This window comes from Papilio xuthus, unplaced genomic scaffold (genome assembly GCF_000836235.2).
Source record: "Papilio xuthus unplaced genomic scaffold, Pxut_1.1 DF824992.1, whole genome shotgun sequence".
NCBI classification, from domain to species: domain Eukaryota; kingdom Metazoa; phylum Arthropoda; class Insecta; order Lepidoptera; family Papilionidae; genus Papilio; species Papilio xuthus.
Window position 1 is genome coordinate 6361682 of NW_013533657.1, and position 20423 is coordinate 6382104.

Consider the following 20423-nt stretch of genomic DNA (forward strand, 5'->3'; position numbering starts at 1 on the left):
GCCCGCCCAGCACCGCCACGCCCACCGAGGAGCGGCGCGTGCTCATGCTGGCCACGGGCCGCCACACGCCCTCGCGCGCGTCCATCGCCTCCGCAGAGCTTAGCCCCGACGCTCCGTCAAATCTTAACATTTCATATTGGCGCGTTTGACTTTCAATATTGTAATTAAGGCATAAATTTTTTACTACCTTTTGTAATAGTTAAACAATCAATAAAAAGCACAGTTAAACTGACCCGCCGACGGCGTATATAACGTTGCCGATGACGGCCACACCGAGCGTGGAGCGTCGCGCGCACAGCGGCGGGCCCGGCGCCCACGTGTCCGCGCACGCGTCGTAGATGTCCACGCTGCGCACACGCAATGTACCTGCACACAGGTCAAATATTATAGTGCACAGTTTGCTAAATTAGATTTAAGGAAGATGTAAGTAACATAGTATATTACCGTTGAAGCCGCCGACTGCGTACAGCTTGCCTGCAACGACAGCGAGTCCGGCGCGACAGCGGCGCGTGGGCAGGTCCGCAGCACGCCGCCAGGCCCCCGCCTCCAGCTGCAGCGCCTCCACCGACCTGATCGCCTTGGGCGCCTGCCCGCCCACCACCAGCAACATCTGCACCGCACCAAACAACATTACTTGATACTGAACTCAGGGTCACTATGGAGCCCCTCAGCGTACATTTGTTATAAGAAATTTATATTAAGAGAATGTTGATACCACAGATATACCTTAGGAGCGCGCGGTGGCTGTCTGGGACGTGCGCGTGCGCAGGCTGCGGCGGCGGCTGCGCGTCGCTCCGGGCGCAGCAGATGGAATGACAGCGCCTCGATCACCAGGTCCTGGAATATCAGTAAATACATATGTTTTTTTTTTGGTGGATTGTTTTCATTTATCTATCTTGTTTAGGTTAGGAAAAAGATATTTTCTTCTATCCTTGGATACCCTGACTAATGCTATTGGATTCAGGTATTGCTGTGGTGTGTCATGTGTCGGTGTGATGTGTCACCTTGACGCGCAGTCCAGCGCCGGCGAGGGGCTCCGCGGCGGCGCGTGCAACGAGCACGTCGCGTGCCAGCAGTGGCAGCCGGACGTGCTCCAGCAGCGCGCCCAGGTGTTGCTGACGTTCCTACAACAACAACATTGTGATTACTACGTTCAAAAATGAAAAATTACCAATATATATTGTTGTCTCAGTTTTATACAAAAGGATAGAAAGAGATGACAATATATGTCGATAAGTATCAATGTCGTCAAAACTCAGAATAAATAAATTTGTTTGTTACAAACCTCTGGATTGTGCTGCATCCATCTGATCACCGCGTCCAAAACTACTTCCTCGTTCGGAACCTGACAAATAAGATTATTTTTTATAATTTTAACAAATGAAAATCGAAATAAATTATTAAAAAATCTTGCTAATATTATAAATGCAAATGTTTAGATGGATGGATGATGATGAGGCAGATATGTAGAACATAGACTGAAAGGCACATAGGCTACTTATTAAATGTTTTTTTTTAGTTTCACGCGGATGGAGTCGCGGGCGACAGTTAGTAGAAATGAAACAAAAAATACAAACCATAATTCGGTCGCTATCCAGAAGCTGTGCCAAGGTTTCCGCAGTCAGGGATAGAAACTCTTCAGTTTCCAGAACCTAAGAACATTAATATACATGTAATATATCAGATTTCAAATCAATTAATTAATTGTACTATACAATCTAATAGAAAAATCGACTACCGTCATTAATCCATACGTTTTACCTCAAAAAGTATCAAAACAAATGTTACCACAATAAAGTATACACTTGTCGCCTCAAGTAACATGTGTATAATTACACATGTTACCTAAACAAAGCATAAAGGTATTACATCAACAAAGTATACAAGTGTTACCTCAACAAAGTATACACGTGTTACATATACAAAGTATACATGTGTTACATCAACAAAGTATACAAGTGTTACCTCAACAAAGTATACACGTGTTACATATACAAAGTATACATGTGTTACATAAACAAAGTATACATATGTTACCTCAACAAAGTGTCTGTGCACATATCTGGCCGCGCAGTCTTTGAGGTCCTGGCAGGCGTGCAGCTCAGCGAAGGCGCGGATGCCGAGCGCGTTGTCCGGCGCCAGCACGCTCGCCAGGAAGGTGCAGCACGCCGCGCGCACCCCCGACACTTGCAGCAGTGATGATGCTGACAGCAAGCTCTGACACAAACAAAACAGATAAGGTTGGAAACGAGCGAGCCATGACATCAATTCGCAGAAATAGCGAAGCAACCGCTGCCTATAGACATATGCTATAGCAGATGCATTGTCTACCTTTAATATTTGAGGAAGGGACGCACAGAAATAGGATATTTCTTCTACCTGTGCGTCCCCTTCTTCGTGCAATTCAATTGATCTTCCCATCCTTTCCTGATAAGAAAAGGGTGGGAAGGGAAGAAGACTAAAATTAGACCTCCGGAACACACACTTGTCAGATTGTATTTGAAATTGCTTCTACTTTGGTCTTCTGTGGTTGTGGTATTTTACAGATCAAGTTGGTCTGTTCATGCACAAGATGTTGTGTTGTTAAATATGAAATTACCTGGACATTATCTTCTGTGATGACCAATGACTTTGGATTGTAGACATAATGTATGATAACTTCTAGAGCAATTGGTTCTATATTCTGAAAACATATTTACTATTAATAGGAGAAATAATGGATAATCTTAATATTTAGTAGTTTTTTTTATACATAAACATATACTATTGCATATGCGTTGCCTTCCTTTAATCGACGGAGGAGAGGATGCACAGAAAGAAAATTTCTTTCCTTTCCATGCAACCTCTCATCGGGAAAGTCCACTTCCACTTCCCATCTTTTCCTCATAAGAAAAAGGGAGGGAAGGGAAAGAGGACTTAATTAGGCCTCTGGGATGCACACTCATCAGGAAACGCGGAATTACTTCCACTTGATACCTGTCTTCTGTGTGATCATGGCATTTCCACGGGCGAGCCGAGACAATTCATGCGGAGATGTTAAAGCGGGCTCTACCACTGCATTTACTTTGTAAATATGATAAAAACTAACCTCTTCCTTCTCATTATTGAATAGGTTACATGAAACATCAATTGTGTAATCTTGCTAATATTATAAATACAAATATTTAGATAGATGGACATTTATTACAAAGTATCTGCAAAACGGCAGCATGAATATGCATGCATGGAAGAACACATAGGCTACTAATAACATTTTATTTTTAATTCTACATTGTACATACTTGTATGGTGACAGCTTCCTGTGTACGCTCGTCGAACTGTGTGAACATAGCGCGGAAGTAGGGTGAGCAGGCGGCCAGCACAGCGCGGTGCGCCCACACGCCCTGCGCAGGCTCTGCCGCGCCCTCCGCCTGCGCCTAATACATATGAAAAGTGAATCACTCTTAGAAACTGAAGCTACTTTACCTTGGATTAAACTATAAACTGGGTTTCGCTAACTCGAAGAAGGCATATGTATTTAAACTCTTTTCAGATATCTTTGTGGCTAAAGTTAATCGACAGCGCTGCGAAGTACCCTTGCCCGCATCACATCAATGATTCGCACAAAGTGAAGAGCCGTCAATATATCTGAAAACATTTGTACCTGCAATCGGACATCACACAGTGTCGCATCACATCGTAGTCGGGAGAGCGCATCTAGGAGAGCGGTGGCGTGCCGCGCGCCCATAGCCCCCTCCCCCATCTCGCCCGCATCACCTCCCGCGCGTCGCTGCGATGACTCGTCCAGTGACGACTGCGAGGCACAACGAGCTAGCATGCTGCACATAATACACCAAATACCAATCAAAATTAACTATTATTGTAACTCGAATCTTTAGCTAAAACTAATTTTAAGAACAATATGTGATAAACAATGCTGATAGTACATTTAGTTAAGAGTGCATGTTAATTGTTTATTTCATAAATGTATTCTTTTAATTTCGTTATTATGAAAAAAAACCCTAAACCATAGACTTAATACAATTTATGCTAAATCCAGCAGATACTACTCGATTACCATAATATTTTTAACTAATTTACCGGGACTTAGTCCAGCGGCAATAAAAAAGCAGGAATAAATATAGCTAATATCACCCGGAGATAGTAAAAGAATTTTTCGGATTGGTTCAATAGTATCAGACACTATCTAATGCAAAGAAATCTTTAGACTGAATAATATTGTATAGATAAAACACTTTATATAATGTAATTATACAACATTAGCTACCATTATTATAGATTTTAAATAATATTGTTAATATTTACCTGTATCTGCCTCTATCACCATCTCCTTCCGCAGTACTGGGATCCTCCCTGCACAGTTAACAGAACATGATCTAAAATATATTTTAACAAATTTTCTTATTTATTGCCAACATATTAGTGCTGGGATTATAAAAGAACTAGATTTAACTTTTTATACAGAAATTATACAGTCTACAAATCAGTAATTGAAGAAGTTGTTTTCCAAATAAAACTTCACTTTTTCTCAAAGTTAATGTTTTAAAGCATCTAATATCCAGTTGTCTTGCTTCCAATAAGAGAATTAGGATATTAAACTGTACATTACATTCTGCTTTTTGAGTGGAAGAATACATCTCTTAGATATTAATTCTTTATTCTTTCACAAATTAGAGCTTCAAATAAGGATAAGTATATTGGTCCGCGAATGTTAGGGAACTGATGTACTCGAAAATAACAAAGAAAAGACGAAGGCAAATACTTTATAATAACTTACAGCCCTCGTTCACCATCGGGGTCTACGTTGCCTTCCATCTCGTAGACTAAGTACTATGTGTTGGGTGGACACCACAATCTAGCTAAATCTAAAATATACAGCTACTTTACACTAGACATCTGGTAGCTTCAATTCGCTACAGAAAATATTTAACATCACTTTACCTTTCACTTTTAAGTATAAAATAATTTTAACTACAAGATGAAAACATTGTTAGTGTTTATTTTTCATTTTTCATGAATATCTATCAATAAAAACAAATTATAACGACAAAAATATCAACATTTGACAAATTGTAAATGTCACAATTTCGCAACGAGATTATTTCCATAGACAATAAAATAGGGTAGATTCTTATGCTCTGTGGACACCTTGAATTTTCGTTACTTTATTTTCATCAAAATTTTATGTAATAAAAATGCTTATCATATATTTGGTTATTGGTATTAGGAATATCCATATATTATTTCTAACTATTATAACCCTTAGTGTTATGAACAGGCTATGCAGCCATCAATTAAGCAATGACGAAGTTTTTCCATTGTTGTCAGCAAAATTAGTTTTCCCTATAGTTAAAGTTTTATTTCAAAGTCAGTAAAAAAAAGTAATTTAAAAGTGTAAAGTGCCGGCCGCCTTACATAACGATTTCATCTCATTTCTTTCTTGCCGTTAGGAAGCTTACATCTTTGCTATTAAGTCGCGTTAGGCGCACATCATTTAAATAAGAAAATAACTCAGTTCATAAATTACAATGAATAAACCCGTTTCAGAAAATTATTTATTTATTTAATCTTATATTATTAGGTACTTATTTTAAGTTAACGTGCTGATAGTCATTAGTCTCTTTCAACGAAAACTTGAACAAAAGATCAATTTTAATTCGGACGAGGCTCACTAAATTTGGTTGAAGCTGAAATGAAGGTTGAAAGACATTAAATATATAAGTCGATTGTTAAATAAAGAGACAGGGTACACCTACTGCTAGTCATAAATATGCCTTGTGATCATTTGGTGTAAATCATCAAAATAAGGGATTTGAATTGTCGCCATCGATCAGTATTTAGTTTCGTCACAAACAAAGGCGCAGATAGTGCCCCTAGCGATAGGGCGCACGGTAGAGCTGGCAAATGCTCCATGGTGCGCAATTCCAACGCCCCGTGCTCCCCGGCAGCCGCTCACGGGAACACGCCGAAACAAAGAACGTCGTTGCAACGCAAGTCGCCCTACGCAGTTTATTACATATTTTAATCTGTTTGCATACGCCTTGAACTTGATTTTTAAAAAGGAAAACATTATATAATATAATACCATAGATTTACAATTTATTAGATGACGCCCGTGACTCCATGCGGGTGGAATTAAAAAAAAATTAGCACCGTATATGTTCTTCCAGACTATGTTCTACATGTACACCAAATTTTATCGAGATCCGTAAATGTGTTGCAAATTACAATAATGAAGGATTTACCAGGAAAACCTTCTAGGGTGGACTTTTTTCTGCCTCACTTTTGTGTTTCGGATTATGTTAGGTTAGGTTAGATATCTATGACTAATATATTCCTAAGTAACTGATTAAGTTAAGTTAAGGAATACATATTCACGCCACAGACATATGCGGTAATTATTGATTTCCAAGGAACTCTATGTTGAAAAGTTGCTAGACTAAGTACGTATATTTGGTGTTTGCTATGGATTTACCTATCTATATCTAGAACCATCCCTATTCCGGTGCGTGCGGTGCAGCGGCGTAGCGGCCGGAGACTGCGGGGTTCGAGCAGGGGAGGGAGAATAGAGGGCAATCGATCTCAAACAGCTGTGCGCAGTGGCGGTACTGATATTATTATTTAATCTATGACAACTAATTAATAAGTATCAAAGAGTATTGATTGAAAATGATTTGAATATTAACATAATTTTCTTTTTTATACGAAGAATGTTTTTAGTATTTACGGCTTGGAATTGTGTACGTTTTAAATATGCTGAAGGGCTTGCAAGGGCGCATGTAACTGAGCGTTGTAAGGGGCGGGTGGCGCCCAGCTGATTTTGACTGTTGCTAGGCGGGTGCAGGGTGTCGGTGTCGGTGGCGTGGGGGCAGGCGGGCAGGGGAGATGAGGCCCATTATAACCACGGGCGGCTCAGCACAGCTTATGAATATGCATGTTGAAGTATACTTTTTTGTGACGTCAATCTCAGAAATTAACGCGCTATGGTAATGATGCATGCATTTTTCACAGTTCTCAAGGACAATATGTTTCTTATTTATATCCGGAATCAAAATCAGCCAGTACTTCAGTTCTTTGTTGCAGCTGGAATTCATTGTGGAGGTTATACTTTATGCCTGTTTTAGATAAATATGATTGGGTATTCCGTTGTGTTATTTTTGCAATTGTTTTTAACTTGTATCAATCTATTTTTCATGCAATTTTTACTTTGGCTTGTTACGACCTCATTGAGATTGACAAAAGCCTCGAAGCAACTTCATCATCATCATCAGCTCACTATACGTTCCCACAAAGGGACTCGGTGCCGACCCTAAGTTTTAGGGTGATTAGGCCATAGTCAACCGCGCTGGCCAATTGCGGCTTGGTTGACTTCACACATATCATTGAATTTCTTCTCAGACATGTGCAGGTTGCATCACGATGTTTTCCTTCACCGTAAGAACGATGGAAAAATGTACATATGTAAATCGGAAATCGAAAAACACATTGGTACATGGCAACTTATCTATCCACTTTATGCAACTATTACTTTGAGTGACTTCCTATAGTACCCACTGCTGACTTACAATAAGAACATTCAATTTGTAGGATATCTTTGTAGGATAGGTCGAAGTTGAATTTTTAGATCCAGTTCAGTTTTAGGGACTTGTCACTGCGTGCGTGTAACAAACTGTGAATAGCTCAACTGCACAGTGTTTTATGATTGTGAATGAGATTATATAACTCACAAGTGTGAATAGTGACAGTTACATCTACCTTACTCAACTTTAAATACGTTTGTTAACGTAAAATGAATATGAAATGTAGTAGACGTTCGGTTTAGGTCGGTGCCCAAGTACTCATTTTAATGACACTGCTCTTAAAGCTTGATCATTAGAAAGTAAGTCTTTGAACATGGATTCCGGGTTCGATTTTCAGTTGAAACAAAATGTTTGTGTTATAGATATTTTTCTTGTTGATGTGATTATGTCCAATATGTGTAATGCTTTTCATTCGTAGTCGAAGTGAGGGATCTTTTCTGAGCGTAGTCCGATGTAGGCATTAGTCGGGCGCAGTTTGCCTACGCAGTTTGCTTCAGCCGCTATATGACAATGTACTGTAAATCGACTTGCAGGATATCATCATATAACTGAGGATGTATGTGTGCCGTTAGCACTGGTTTATAAAGCAATAAGGAAATAAATATTGTATTTGTAGATTGAGGAATGCGTTGTTGATTCGTTTATTTGTGTGAGCGGCGCGAGCGAGAGCGAGGGTAAGCGTGCGAGGGAGCGGCGCGCCGCGGGCGAGCGGCGTGCGGCGAGCGGTCCGGGGCGTCAGCGAGCGCGGCGGCAGCTGGTGCGCGCGGCGTGGGGCGCCGGCCCGGGGCGGCGGGCGGCGGGTGGCGGCGGGGCGCGGCCGGCGGCGAGCGGCGCGCCAGCGGGCTCAGTGCGCCGCCCGCTGGCCCGCGCGCCGCCCGCTGCCAGCCCCAGCTGCCAGCCCGCGCGCCCCCGCTACCATGGAGCACTTCATTGAGACCGTGCGTAGGTACCCCTGCCTGTGGAACACCACTGCCATCGAGTACCGCGACCAGGAGCTCAAGGACGCGGCATGGAGCGAGGTGATGAAGGAGACCGACTTGTCGTCAGGTGAGATCGCTGCTACCTGCCTGCCGCCGGCACCGCACCCCTCTTGCCCCCGCGCTCACGCGCGTCCGGCCGTTGCGAGCGCGCGCCGACCGCGCCCGGCCGCCCCGCGCGCCCCTCAGCCCCCTGCGCCGACCCGCGCCGCGCTGCGTTCACCGACCGAACGGACGCCCCATACCGACGCTTCGTAATATCGCCTATGCGATGTTACGTTATATTACTACAATGCTCATTGTTTCATTTCTTTTCAATTACGCAATTTATTTATCGTAACACGTAGAAATGTTACATTACTACTGAATTGTATTTTATACTTTTCAATAATGTACAAATCGTTATCGTTACACATTGCCGGCACACTGTGCTCAGGTGATCGATAGCGCAACCAGGAACTGATGATTTTGTCCCTGAAGGCAGGGAATATCCAATGGTCGAAATATCTGATCACTTTCGCTGCACACGTCTTATAATCTACCACATAATTAGTTCTAATTATATACCTCTTTACCTAATTAACCGTTGGTTTCTTAGACCAAAATCTCTGTATGAAATATATCGTCATCTTTGTCAAAACAGACTTCACAATATGTTTTAAACAGGTATTTTGCCCTCAGAAATCCACGATTAGTAGTTTATTACAGTTTTTATTGAACTATAATAATATAATTAACCTAACATCATAACTTATGTAATGTTAACAGCGAATATTATAAATTTACATAATTATGCGGCAGCGTTTGGCCTTGACCGCGACTCGGAAAGCGAACCTATGCGATAGGGCTGCTACAGCTGTTTATATTGCAGATGCGTTGTATTTGTTCATGGTATTTATATAGGTATATTTATTTTAGGATATTTTCCGTTACACATCCTTATTTACTATAATATAATGTAAATAAATTAATTTATTAAAATTGGATATTAACATAAGAACCTTCTTTCCATTTTTCGGTCTTTTTAATACAAAAGTGGGAATAAAAGTAAAGTTCAATGAGTAATTGCATTGGACCAATAACTAATAAAGGTATGGTTATTAGACAGCCCTGGATGAGAGGAATATCTAAATTGTCAACTCACAATATTTACTCATTCTAGCCATCGCGGACGTGTCTTTGTAATAAATATGAAACAAAATAAAAATCTTTTTGAATTTCCATAAATATTACTAATATTATCTCTTGTGTATGTCAAATGCATCAAAGTTTATAAGTAAATCGTCTTTGTTAAGATACATTTTATTATTTTCAGTGAAAGAAGTGAAGATGAAATGGAAGAAACTGCGCGACAGCTACCGAGACGCGTTGAAACGCGAAATGCTGGCCAAGGAGCCCAATAACACAGCCAAGAAGAACTACCCCTGGAAATATATGGGACCGATGCAGTTCCTGCAACCACATATGAGCGTGCGCAAGAAGCCGCCAGAGCCCTACCCCGCTCCACCCGAGTCTGCGCACAACGGTGCGGAGCCCCACTCCTCTGAAGAGTCCGAGTCGGAGGCAGACAATGATTCCTCCGCGAAACGCAAGGGCTCCGTACGTCTGGCCGCCATAGACAGAAAGCTGGACTATTTGTGCAAGGCGCAAAGCAAGCGGCAGTTCACCGAAGCGCACCTTCATGAACGCGGCCGCCCCCCGCCAGCCGCGCCTGATCCTCTTGACATATTCTTCAACAGCATGTGTCAATCGACGAAGCGGTTCCCGTACCCGACGCAAATTAAGATAAAGCGTACGCTGTTCGAGGCGGTGGTTGCAGCCGAAGAGGCGCTAGTTGCGGAGCAGCAGAGCTACGCTAGTTTGTGGGCGCGCGGCGCTGGCAGTTCCTCCACCAGCTCGGATGGTGGGGAGGGCGCGGAGGGCGATGTCGAGGGAGGGGAGCGCCGACCCTCCTGAGCCGCGTTGTACCGCTGGCTGTACCCGCTGTACGACAGCTACGCGCACTACGTCGCCGCCACCGCGAGCCCCTCACGCCCCGCGCACCCTGCACGCCCTGCATCGCGCGGCGCAATCTGATGCGAGGACCATTTACCCCACCAACACATTACGCTCTAAATTAGTGTAGTCCCAGCGTGGACAAAATCTCATCATTCAAATCTCATTAGCAATAATTAAATGTTATATTAAGTAAGATAAGACAAATCACCCGGGATGGCTTGTTGGTGTTCAGTTAAATTCCTGTATTATAACAACACAGCAGGCCACATGTGGAAAGTAAAATGAATGTATGGTTGTAATTTAAGGGTATTTATGTATGATATGTTATTACTAATGTAGTATTATTAATAATAGTATACTATTATAGTATTAATAATAATATGAAAGTGTAGTATTACGTGATAATATTAAATAACTGAGGTCCTATTAGGTAGGTAGTCGCTAGCACAGCGCCAAAAAATTTCGAATTAATTTTTAGAATAGGCCATGTTGGTCAAAACATGTCATTAAAGTAAATGAAAATGATATTAAATAATTTGAATATTGTGATACAATGTCAATATGTTCACGAGGCAATAATTCTATCGAGTATTACCGCTGTTTATATTAGTACCCACTAGCCCACGTACGTCCACTATTGTTCACTCGTGGGCGAGTGGACAATCGTCGCCTAAACACATCGACTGAATTTATAATTAAGATTGTATTCGTAAGTAATTGGAATATACTATGTGGGTCTTGTGAGTTTACATTTTTCCAGTTGTAATCCAGCGCTGATTTCGTCGCTGGAATAACGTGAACCGGACAGTATATTTCTTAAAGATGAAAATAAACAGATTATACATTGTATGAGCTTGGTTTTTGTTTTATTGAATTCTTATTTTTGTAATCCTTTATACAATCACTAGCTGTCGCCCGCGACTCGGTCCGCGAGCAATTAAAAAAAACTATTGGTCGCAGCGTAATGTTATATAACCTTAAGCCTTCCTTTATAAATGGACTATCCAACAAAAACATGTTTTTCAAATCGGACCAGTAGTTCCTGAGATTAGCGCGTTTAAACAAACTCTTCCGCTTTTTAATATTAGTATAGATTTCATCTCTTAATATTTGATACAATCTTTCCAATATTATAAATGCGAAAGTTTAGATGGATGGATGTTTGTTACAAGGTATTTCCGAAACGGCTCAACGCTTCTTGATTTGGCAAATGTAGAACAGTCTGGAAGAACAGATAGGCTTCATGAAGGAATTAAGTTTTTTTTTAAATTCCAGCCAGACGAAGTCGCGGATGACAACTAGTGATTATACACAATCGAAATAAGACAAAAGCTATATTCTGAATAATTTATACCTACGGTTAGCAAAATAAGAAGAATAAGAGATAAAACTGCTAAACCACTAAACGTAAATGTCGATTTAATTCTGCAGCTTAAATATAAGTATACGTCACAAACTTTGGTCTTTACAATACTGGCAACATTCAACTCGCTTCGATCTCAAGTCTATATGTCATATGTTGAGACCAGTTTCAACATATGACATATAGACTTGAGTTATATATAATATATCATTAAAATTAAAGCTATTTTTAACTTAAAAGGGAAACGACGCATACACAAACACGGCAGGTAGGGCATTTAATGGGTCCCCGGTTCAAAACTCGGTCGCGTCTTTCAACCGCCGCCCATCCTGTTTACTGCACTAAACTAAAAGATCAGCTGATCGTAAGATTCTTGGAAATCCTAGGAGACAGAAGTGTCGATTAAAAAAGAACCTTAACAGTTAAGAGTTAGAGTAGATTATTCTTTGTTGATTTTTCTTGGTCGCATACCGTTAATAGTTCCCGGTAGTTACAACAGCTGTTTTCTGTCAAAGGAAACATATGTTCGTTGGGGTTGTGTGCGTGCCCGCTTGTCCGTAGTCTCAGGTTCGCAGAAAACGAATGGCGCACTTTTTACATTTCCTATTTTTTTTCTGGTCATCTGCTAAAAGCCGTTAGACTGCAACACAAGGTTATGGGATGTTGGTAATTAATTTGTGACAGAAGGGACAAGAATTTTTTCTTATTCATTCATTTATCTTTTAGTGTCGTATAACATCGCTTCAACGTATAATTTTCCTAACAGAACATTTTCTCTGAAGGTAATTCGTATAAACTATGCTGACTAGGCAACGCTGAGTCACTGACTGCTTATTACTGCCGACTAAAACGAAAGCCCTTCGCTTCATTCCTTCATATTTCACTTCACAACTCTTCCAACATTGGACGTTATTAATGAAAACAGAGTTTGTGGTTACAGGTAAGTTTGTGATAATGAATACATAGTTTTTATAATAAACCTAACGTTATCTTCAATTTTTTTTTCTTTTTTTTTGTAAAATATTAGCAGTTTTTTTTGCAAATTTACTAATATTTCTTTAACCATTCCAACTAAGCTCTAGGCTTGTGCTAGGATATGGTTAACGACAATAGTCGAATGGCGGGATTCGAACCCCCGACCTCGTGGTCGGAAATCCGAATATTATAAGTTCTTAACGACATTTTCAATAATTAAGATTAATTGGAACTGGGGGGTTAGACAAAGTGCATTCGATCCGAAGAGAAGCCGAACTTCATAAAAGGAACTTACAAAATCTTTCAAAAGTCACATGATTGTCGCGCAATTGTGTCAAAATGTTCATACATTTTTGAAGTTCGCTATGGAATCGCTTCAAAGCAAACGCGTCTAACCCTATATAAGACCGCTGGTCGAGAAACTGAGACAGATATGTCATAATCGTCTAAAAACTACAGCAGAAATCGTCTTGTAACTTATCCCTGTCGTTAATTAAAAACATTTAAAAAGTATGGTAATTTTTGGTAATTCGTTGGTTTCTGAGACCAAAATATCTGTATGAAACATATATTTGATAAAATAGACATAGCTATATGTTTTAAACGGAAATTATGGTCTCAGAAAACGACGGTAAGTAAACTCTAAGACTATTAAACGATTCTATTACTATTTCTAACCTAAATTGTCCAGAAAAATCAAAATCTTTACTATGTAAAATCATATATGATTTTGACACTAGCTTCGACTTAGCGAATTTATAAATTCGCTAAGTCGAAGCTAGTGTCAGTTTACATATACCTACTTATTAACATATCTATTACGTTTAAATAAATAGCCGAACGTGCCTCTTAAAGGCGATAGCACATAAATTTCGTAGACATCAATCTGGGCGAGTCGTGTTGCTCGTAAAACGTAAAAATGATGCCAATTTACGATAAAAAGCTGATGCGCCTCGCAATCTGTGAGATCGCAGCACTTTATTGCCGGGAGTCCTTAGCAACCCTCCTCGTGTAGTCTACAACCCTCCAAGGACTGAGTGTATGTCTCACCCTTATATTTTACCTACTAATTGAAAGTAATTGCAATGCCATATGTGAAAAAAAATGTAAAATGTCAAACAGTTTTTCATTTATTTTACTGCAAATATTTGGCCATTCTACCGACTCATTATTACTATCTAGCCAACCGTTTAGGAACATTTTTAGAACAAAAATATGGATGTAAAAAATAATTTAAAACATAGCTGTTGCTAGCATTGCTTATAATGTACAACAAGCTTTTTGATCGTGCGAATTTATTGCATAACTTTGAGAATTGTAAAGACGAGAGAGCTTTTAAAAAGTGCCGTAAAAAGCGCTAACTACAGCCCAGCGTATATTAATAAAACTTCTCCGCCTAAAGAATGGCTTTATTCAATTAGCTGTGGGGGTAACACTCCCCTCTTTTTCTTGAATAACGGCCTTGCCTTAAGGGTGTTTGGATTATATCATATTTCTACAAGTGCGATAATATTATGACTTAAATATTTAAAGGAAAATGCTCGTTATATCCGCTTTATAACTGACAAGCTGTTTCCCACGACGCCGTCAGTATGAAATAAACAAAAAAAATAGTAGCATATGTGTTCTTCCGGACTATGTTCTACATCTATGCCAAATTACAGCGAGATCCATGCAGTCGTTCTGGAGATATCGTCTAACAAACATCCATCCATTTAAACATTCGCATAATATTAGGAGTCGGTGGCTCAGGGGTCAAGCACTTGACTTGCAATCTGCAGGTACTGGGTTCGAATCCCGCCATGTACCAATGTGTTTTTCGATTTCTGATTTACATATGTACATTTATCCGACATTCTTACTGTGAAGGAAAACATCGTGATGCAACCTGCACATATCTGAGAAGAAATTCAAAGATATGTGTGAAGTTAACCAACCCGCACTTGGCCAGCGTGGTTGACTATGGCCTAGTCACCCGTAACTTAGGGTAGGCTCCGAGCCCCTCGGTGGGGACGTATAGTGAGCTGATGATGATGATGATTATAATAATAGTAAGATTACATTTGAATCTCTGAGACAGAGGAAAGCGCTTGCACCAGCTAGTTTTATAACAGTGACATTTTTATTCAGCTTATAACAATCTCATGAATAATTTGCCGTCGGTTGGATCATAAAATGTTTACTGCCTCACAAGTGGGCTCGATGTTTGCGATGAGATCTGCTATACTTTTATGTCTTCATAACATCAGGCGTTTCTGCACACTAAAAAAGAATTGCTTCCAAATCCTACCATTGCCTTTTCACTATGCAATTTCTACCGTATTTTACGTACAGTATACGTTACTTCTAGTAGTACATTTCTTTGTTGTATATTATCTATCTATATACTATGGTATTGAAAATCTTCCTATTTTTGAGTACATCAAAAATGCTATGAAAACATTAGCAATCGAATCTGTCGTCTAACAGAGTTTGATTTGATTTGCACATTTATATAGAGCAGTATTTTATTATGAAATTTCAAACTGCGAATCTCATATCAAAACTGTACATTAAAAACAACTACCGAAAATAAACCGATGGAAAAAACTCGAGTCGCTCCGCGCCCGTCCGAGCCCAATCGATACGATACCCGACGACGTGGAATTTATAAAACTGGCCGACCGTCATCGGACAGGGCGTCTGCGCTCTTGCTTGCTCACGTGCTTCCGCGACTGACTCGCTCACTCTTACGCCCGCACCGTGAGAGCGAGCGAGACATGCATGTTTGCGCGCTTACTTCCCGCTGCGCGTGTCTGTTTGCCGTTATGCGCGTTGCCGTGTTTGCTCCGCGCTCTCGTTGCGATGTGACGTGTTCTTATTTATTTATTTGAAGTAGGCGGATTTTGTTAAGCAAACAACTACTGTAGCAAAGAATTTCATAGTGATTTTGCTCTTTCGGTCACGGTTTATAGGTCTAAAATCAGTTCTATTGTGGTTTGAAATCTCAATGCGATTGCGGCAAAGAGTAAACATGTCAAAGAAAGCACAAGCTGTAGACACGACAGTTTTGAACAAGACAATGATTGTCGGTAAATTTGTCGATTCTAGTCAAGCTGAAGATCGTAAAATGATTCGACTTGTGAAAGAAAGAAGATTATTGTATGCACGAAATAATATGCCCGTAGCCAGTTATTACACGCAAGTAAAACGCCTCTGGGAAGAGGTTGCAAACGAAATGGGATGGATTGGTATTACCTTTATTATGTATTACTTTAGTATTTGTTAACGATCTTTCTAGATTTAGCTTATTTATCTTTTATTTACCTTTCAGTTCCAGAGGTACGTAGGAAATGGTCGCACATTCGCAATTCATATTCGCGACATTTAAGAAACGAGATGCAAGGCGCGCGGACGGGCAAAGGCCGGATGGTGTCGAGGTGGTACCTGGCTGACGAGTTGGAGTTCCTTAGGGAACATATGGCTACTGATACGTAAGCATAACGTTTAATAAAATATACATTTGTTTTTAATTCGAATGTATATTTTTTTAATTTTATAAAATGTTGCTAAATAATCCCATTTGTTTGTTTTTTTATTGGATTAATCGAACCTAGGAGTCTCTGTTGCTCGTGCATTCGTCTGTTGGGAATTAATTAAGTAATAAATATGCATTAAGTAATCGTATTTCACCCGGGGATGGCCTAGCTTTCCAACAGTGATAGAAATTTACAAACCGGTTCAGTTGTTTCGGAGTCAATTGAATGCCAACGAACAAACAAACAAACAAACAATGAAATGTTTCCTCTTTGTATACAAGTTCACTTACAAATACGACAAATGACACTTTATATTATACAAAGTTACGAGTATAAATAATTTTATTGAATGAAAAATTTTCATGTTAATTAAAAATTGTAGAATTAATTGTTTTTTGTATTTATAGGCGTGTTTCTCCTAATCCTCCGTACGCGCCAACATTTCTGGAAATGGACCTGACAGAATCATCAAGTACAGAACAAGTAGACGTCAAACCATTCATTCATAATCAATGGTTTGCAATGAACTCACCTCCAACAGGTTTTAAAGAACCAAAAGTTGAACCATCATTACACGATGACAGTTCTAATTCTCAAGCATTCGGTCCTGACGAAACATCGTCATATTTTCAATTCTTTCGTGGTATTTATAATGATTATCAAGAACTTTCAACAAAAAAGCAAAGACTTTTTAAAAGACAATGTTTGAATTTCCTTCACGATTTACTTGACGAAGAGGAGGATCAACAAACTACTTATGATCAAAGTGATGCTGTTAATTTGTCATATTCAGGACACAGTGAGGAAGAAAGAGATACGAAAGAAAATGTTAGCTTCAGTATATTACCTTCTGTGTAACTATATGTTAAATAACTATAAATGGACTGGCTATACGATGCATAATTTTGTGCGTATTTGACTTTCGCCATATTGGCGATGATAGCGATTTGCAGCGGTGGATTTAAACTAATAATATAAACAAATTAATTGCCACGTAACAACAGGCCCGTTAAAATCGTAACTTAGTAAAATCAGTCATTTTTAAGCAATCGCAATTATTAAATTTGTTAAATGGATAGATAGACCCAGGCAACCTATAGTTGGAGTGTTTCATTCAAGTTTGACGTTTAATCGCTTGACGATTTCCGAAATGTCATTGTCGTGTGTCACGTGACGCAGTGCAGTGTACTTTTTACCCAATTTGGGTAAATGCAACTTAAAATTAAAAAAAATAATTAAACTGTTTGTTAAGACGTTAATGATTGATTATTTAATTATTGTAAGGGATAACGAGCACATTATTGTGTTTTGTTATTGTTTTTAATTTTTGTTTTAAAAATGTCACCAATCATTATACTATTAAAATTTACTAAAAAGAAAAGAATTATTGGATTTACTTTTTATCTAAATTACCTAACTTAAGTAACAATACTGGAGAAATTAACCACAAAAAGACCTTCTAATTTGCCTCACTTTTGTGCTCCGGATTAGGTGTCTATTTATATATCTATGGTTAAACGTTATTTTTAAAAGTTATGGTCATATTGATGTTTTTTAATTTTCTATTTGTTAATGTCAAACTTACTACCGAACTCAGAATCATTAAATGGCTAATAAGGTCACCGATTAATGTAAGATATATATGAAAAATCTACATAAATCGTCTTAAAATGTGGAAACACTGAGTAACCATTAAAATGAATGAAAAGATTATTTTCATGTGATGTTTAGAAGTTATTGATGTGTTTTTAGACATAATTGTAATAACAAATGTCAATACAGAGTAGAAAACGAGTCATTGTTAATTATAAGCTTACATTAAAATAGAAAACAAAATGGATAAACGTGTTTTTTTTACGTCAGAGCTGTTTTAAATATGGTAACCCTGAGATTTTTTTATGTATTTTAAAACAACAATCAAAACTAAGTTAATATTATTTCTTCTACATATATGCATAAAACAATTAAACAATACTTTATTCAGTCTATAAGGTCGTTTCAGTCTAGTCGTTAAAATAGCCTGCCTCAATTTCGCTCCAAGCTTTCGAACGTGTCCCTAAATATATTTCCGTGTTAGTGAAATTTTTCACTGCGAATTTTTGCATCGGCAATTTTAGAGGAACGTGCCTCGTGATAAATCTATCCCCTGACGAAATTTAGGTGGGGTTCCACGGGGGGTTTTAGATTGGTTAGGTTTTGTGTTTGTTTTTACGATGGGGAACATTGTAAAGCAAACGTGCGGTTTTTGAATTTGAATATATACTTAGATAGGTAATGAAAGGGTACTAATTTTTAATTAAAGGGTGCACTTCCCCCTTTTTAAATATACCTTTTTTCTATACTAATATTGTAGACTACACAAGTCATCTCATTGTCTAGATTTTAGCAAAATAATTTATAATTTTAATCATCCTTTGTTATCTTTTATTCTTTGTCTATATTTTTTATTGAATTTTACGTCTTCAATGTTAAAGATTTATTGCCTCGCACAGCCGCGTTGTGGAACTGTCTGTCCTCGGTGATATTTTCAAATCAATACGACTTAGGGACCTTTAAGTGCGAGCATACCATTTCCTTAAAGACCGGCAACGCATCTGCAGTTTCTCTGGTGTTGCAGATGTCCATGGGTGTCGTTGATCACCTCGGTGTTCCAGCTGCGTAACACAAAAGGTTAAGTAAAACAAAAATACAATGACATTTAAGAAAACTGCGGTAATGTTAAGAGATTTTTTTTAACCTTTGCTATTTTCTCAAGTGTAATAAACGATTTGAGGATGTCAGGAATAACATGTGAACATCTTATCCGACCAGTTATTTTACGGTCAGTAAAATTCTGCAAGGGTTCCCTAAGTGCTTGCCTAATTTTATCGCCACTTGTAATGTTCCTGGGGGGGTTTTACTAAATGTAATGATTGGTATAAGTTCGTCAAAGTAACGGAAACATTTTGACAACAAATATCGGGACGTTAATACTAATAATTAAAATTATATTAAACATATCGTCATCTCTTATCTTTATATATAAAAGAAAGTCGTGTTAGTTACACTATTTATAACTCAAGAACGGCTTTTCCGATATGGTTGAAAATTGGTGAGGAGGTAGCTTAGAACCATGAGACGGACATATTTATTCTTTTTTTCGAATTTATGCCTTGAAGAACTGCTTTTTATTTTACTTACTAATATTATAAATGCGAATATTTAGTTGAATGGATGGATGGGCTACACTAATTAAGTTTTTTATAAATCCACGTGGACGGAGTCGCGGGCGATAGCTAGTTTTTTGATAAAACAGAGTTAACTATATATTTTAAGCGGGGATTTTGGTCTCAGAAATCCACAGCCGTGGCAAAATTAGTGTTAAACATAGCGTAGGGAAGATTATAGGTAAAAAGCTGTATTGATATATTAAAAATTAAGTAATCTAGCCTATAAGTTAATATTTTAATATATTTTATCATTTTATTTTAGGAAAAAAAAATGCTTATATTCAATGAATAACCAACATTTGAATCGTGAGCCAAAAATTTATTCAAAAAGTAACGTTTTTTAAATTATTTTATACACATGTCAACAGTGAAGATTTCTGAGAAGTTTAATTAACATTTGCGACAAATTTGTGGATATGTTTTAGTTATTCATGGCCGTGGATGAGCGGGGGCGTCGGATGAATTTCATAATTATCACTAGATGTCGCCCGCGACACCGTCCGCGAATTAAAAAGAAACCTGATTAGTAGCCTATGTGTTCTTCCAGTATGCCAAATTTCATCATGATCCATTCAGCCGTTTTGGAGATATCTTCAAACAAACATACATATATCTAAACATTCGTATTTATAATATTAGTAATATTCAAAACAAATTGTGACACTAAAAGAATTTTGGCGCGCAAATCGCGCTTTTGGCAACTAAATACAAATAATTTTGACGTAAGAAATATCTTGGAAGGTTACACAAAAATGATTTCTTTAAACTAAAAATTTACGTATTATTTGCTCTGTTTGGATGCA

General features: G+C 38.7%; 3 protein-coding genes across 3 annotated transcripts; 2 read left to right on the forward strand and 1 right to left on the reverse strand.

Moving 5' to 3' along the window:
- Nucleotide 1: 1 nt before the first annotated feature.
- kel (kelch protein) lies at nucleotides 2-4980 on the reverse strand (the record flags this gene model as incomplete). The annotated part of the gene is made up of 14 exons (XM_013324250.1): nucleotides 4942-4980; nucleotides 4778-4865; nucleotides 4306-4353; nucleotides 3644-3818; nucleotides 3282-3416; nucleotides 2600-2683; nucleotides 2038-2217; nucleotides 1578-1652; nucleotides 1286-1345; nucleotides 1005-1124; nucleotides 727-837; nucleotides 445-610; nucleotides 234-366; nucleotides 2-122 (listed from the first exon to the last, which is right to left on the reverse strand). Coding segments are annotated over exons 2-14 (1446 nt in total), but the record flags the coding sequence as incomplete, so codon positions are not given.
- A 3463-nt stretch (nucleotides 4981-8443) lies between these two features.
- On the forward strand, nucleotides 8444-11382 carry LOC106126578 (uncharacterized). Its single transcript, XM_013324298.1, has 2 exons — nucleotides 8444-8627; nucleotides 9873-11382. The coding sequence occupies exons 1-2, from the start codon at nucleotides 8498-8500 to the stop codon at nucleotides 10511-10513; spliced, it is 771 nt and encodes a 256-aa protein (XP_013179752.1). The 5' UTR covers nucleotides 8444-8497; the 3' UTR covers nucleotides 10514-11382.
- A 4292-nt stretch (nucleotides 11383-15674) lies between these two features.
- LOC106126597 (uncharacterized) lies at nucleotides 15675-17685 on the forward strand. Its single transcript, XM_013324322.1, has 3 exons — nucleotides 15675-16123; nucleotides 16207-16366; nucleotides 16819-17685. The coding sequence occupies exons 1-3, from the start codon at nucleotides 15883-15885 to the stop codon at nucleotides 17267-17269; spliced, it is 852 nt and encodes a 283-aa protein (XP_013179776.1). The 5' UTR covers nucleotides 15675-15882; the 3' UTR covers nucleotides 17270-17685.
- The last annotated feature ends 2738 nt before the right edge of the window (nucleotides 17686-20423 follow it).

Excerpts from the sequence above, each read along its gene's own strand:
- LOC106126578 (XM_013324298.1), top strand. The coding sequence starts at position 8,498 with ATGGAGCACTTCATTGAGACCGTGCGTAGGTACCCCTGCCTGTGGAAC. Across the intron at positions 8,628-9,872 it reads GGAGACCGACTTGTCGTCAG|TGAAAGAAGTGAAGATGAAA; the intron begins GTGAGATCGCTG and ends TATTATTTTCAG.
- LOC106126597 (XM_013324322.1), top strand. The coding sequence starts at position 15,883 with ATGCGATTGCGGCAAAGAGTAAACATGTCAAAGAAAGCACAAGCTGTA. Across the intron at positions 16,124-16,206 it reads AAACGAAATGGGATGGATTG|TTCCAGAGGTACGTAGGAAA; the intron begins GTATTACCTTTA and ends TTTACCTTTCAG. Across the intron at positions 16,367-16,818 it reads GAACATATGGCTACTGATAC|GCGTGTTTCTCCTAATCCTC; the intron begins GTAAGCATAACG and ends TTGTATTTATAG.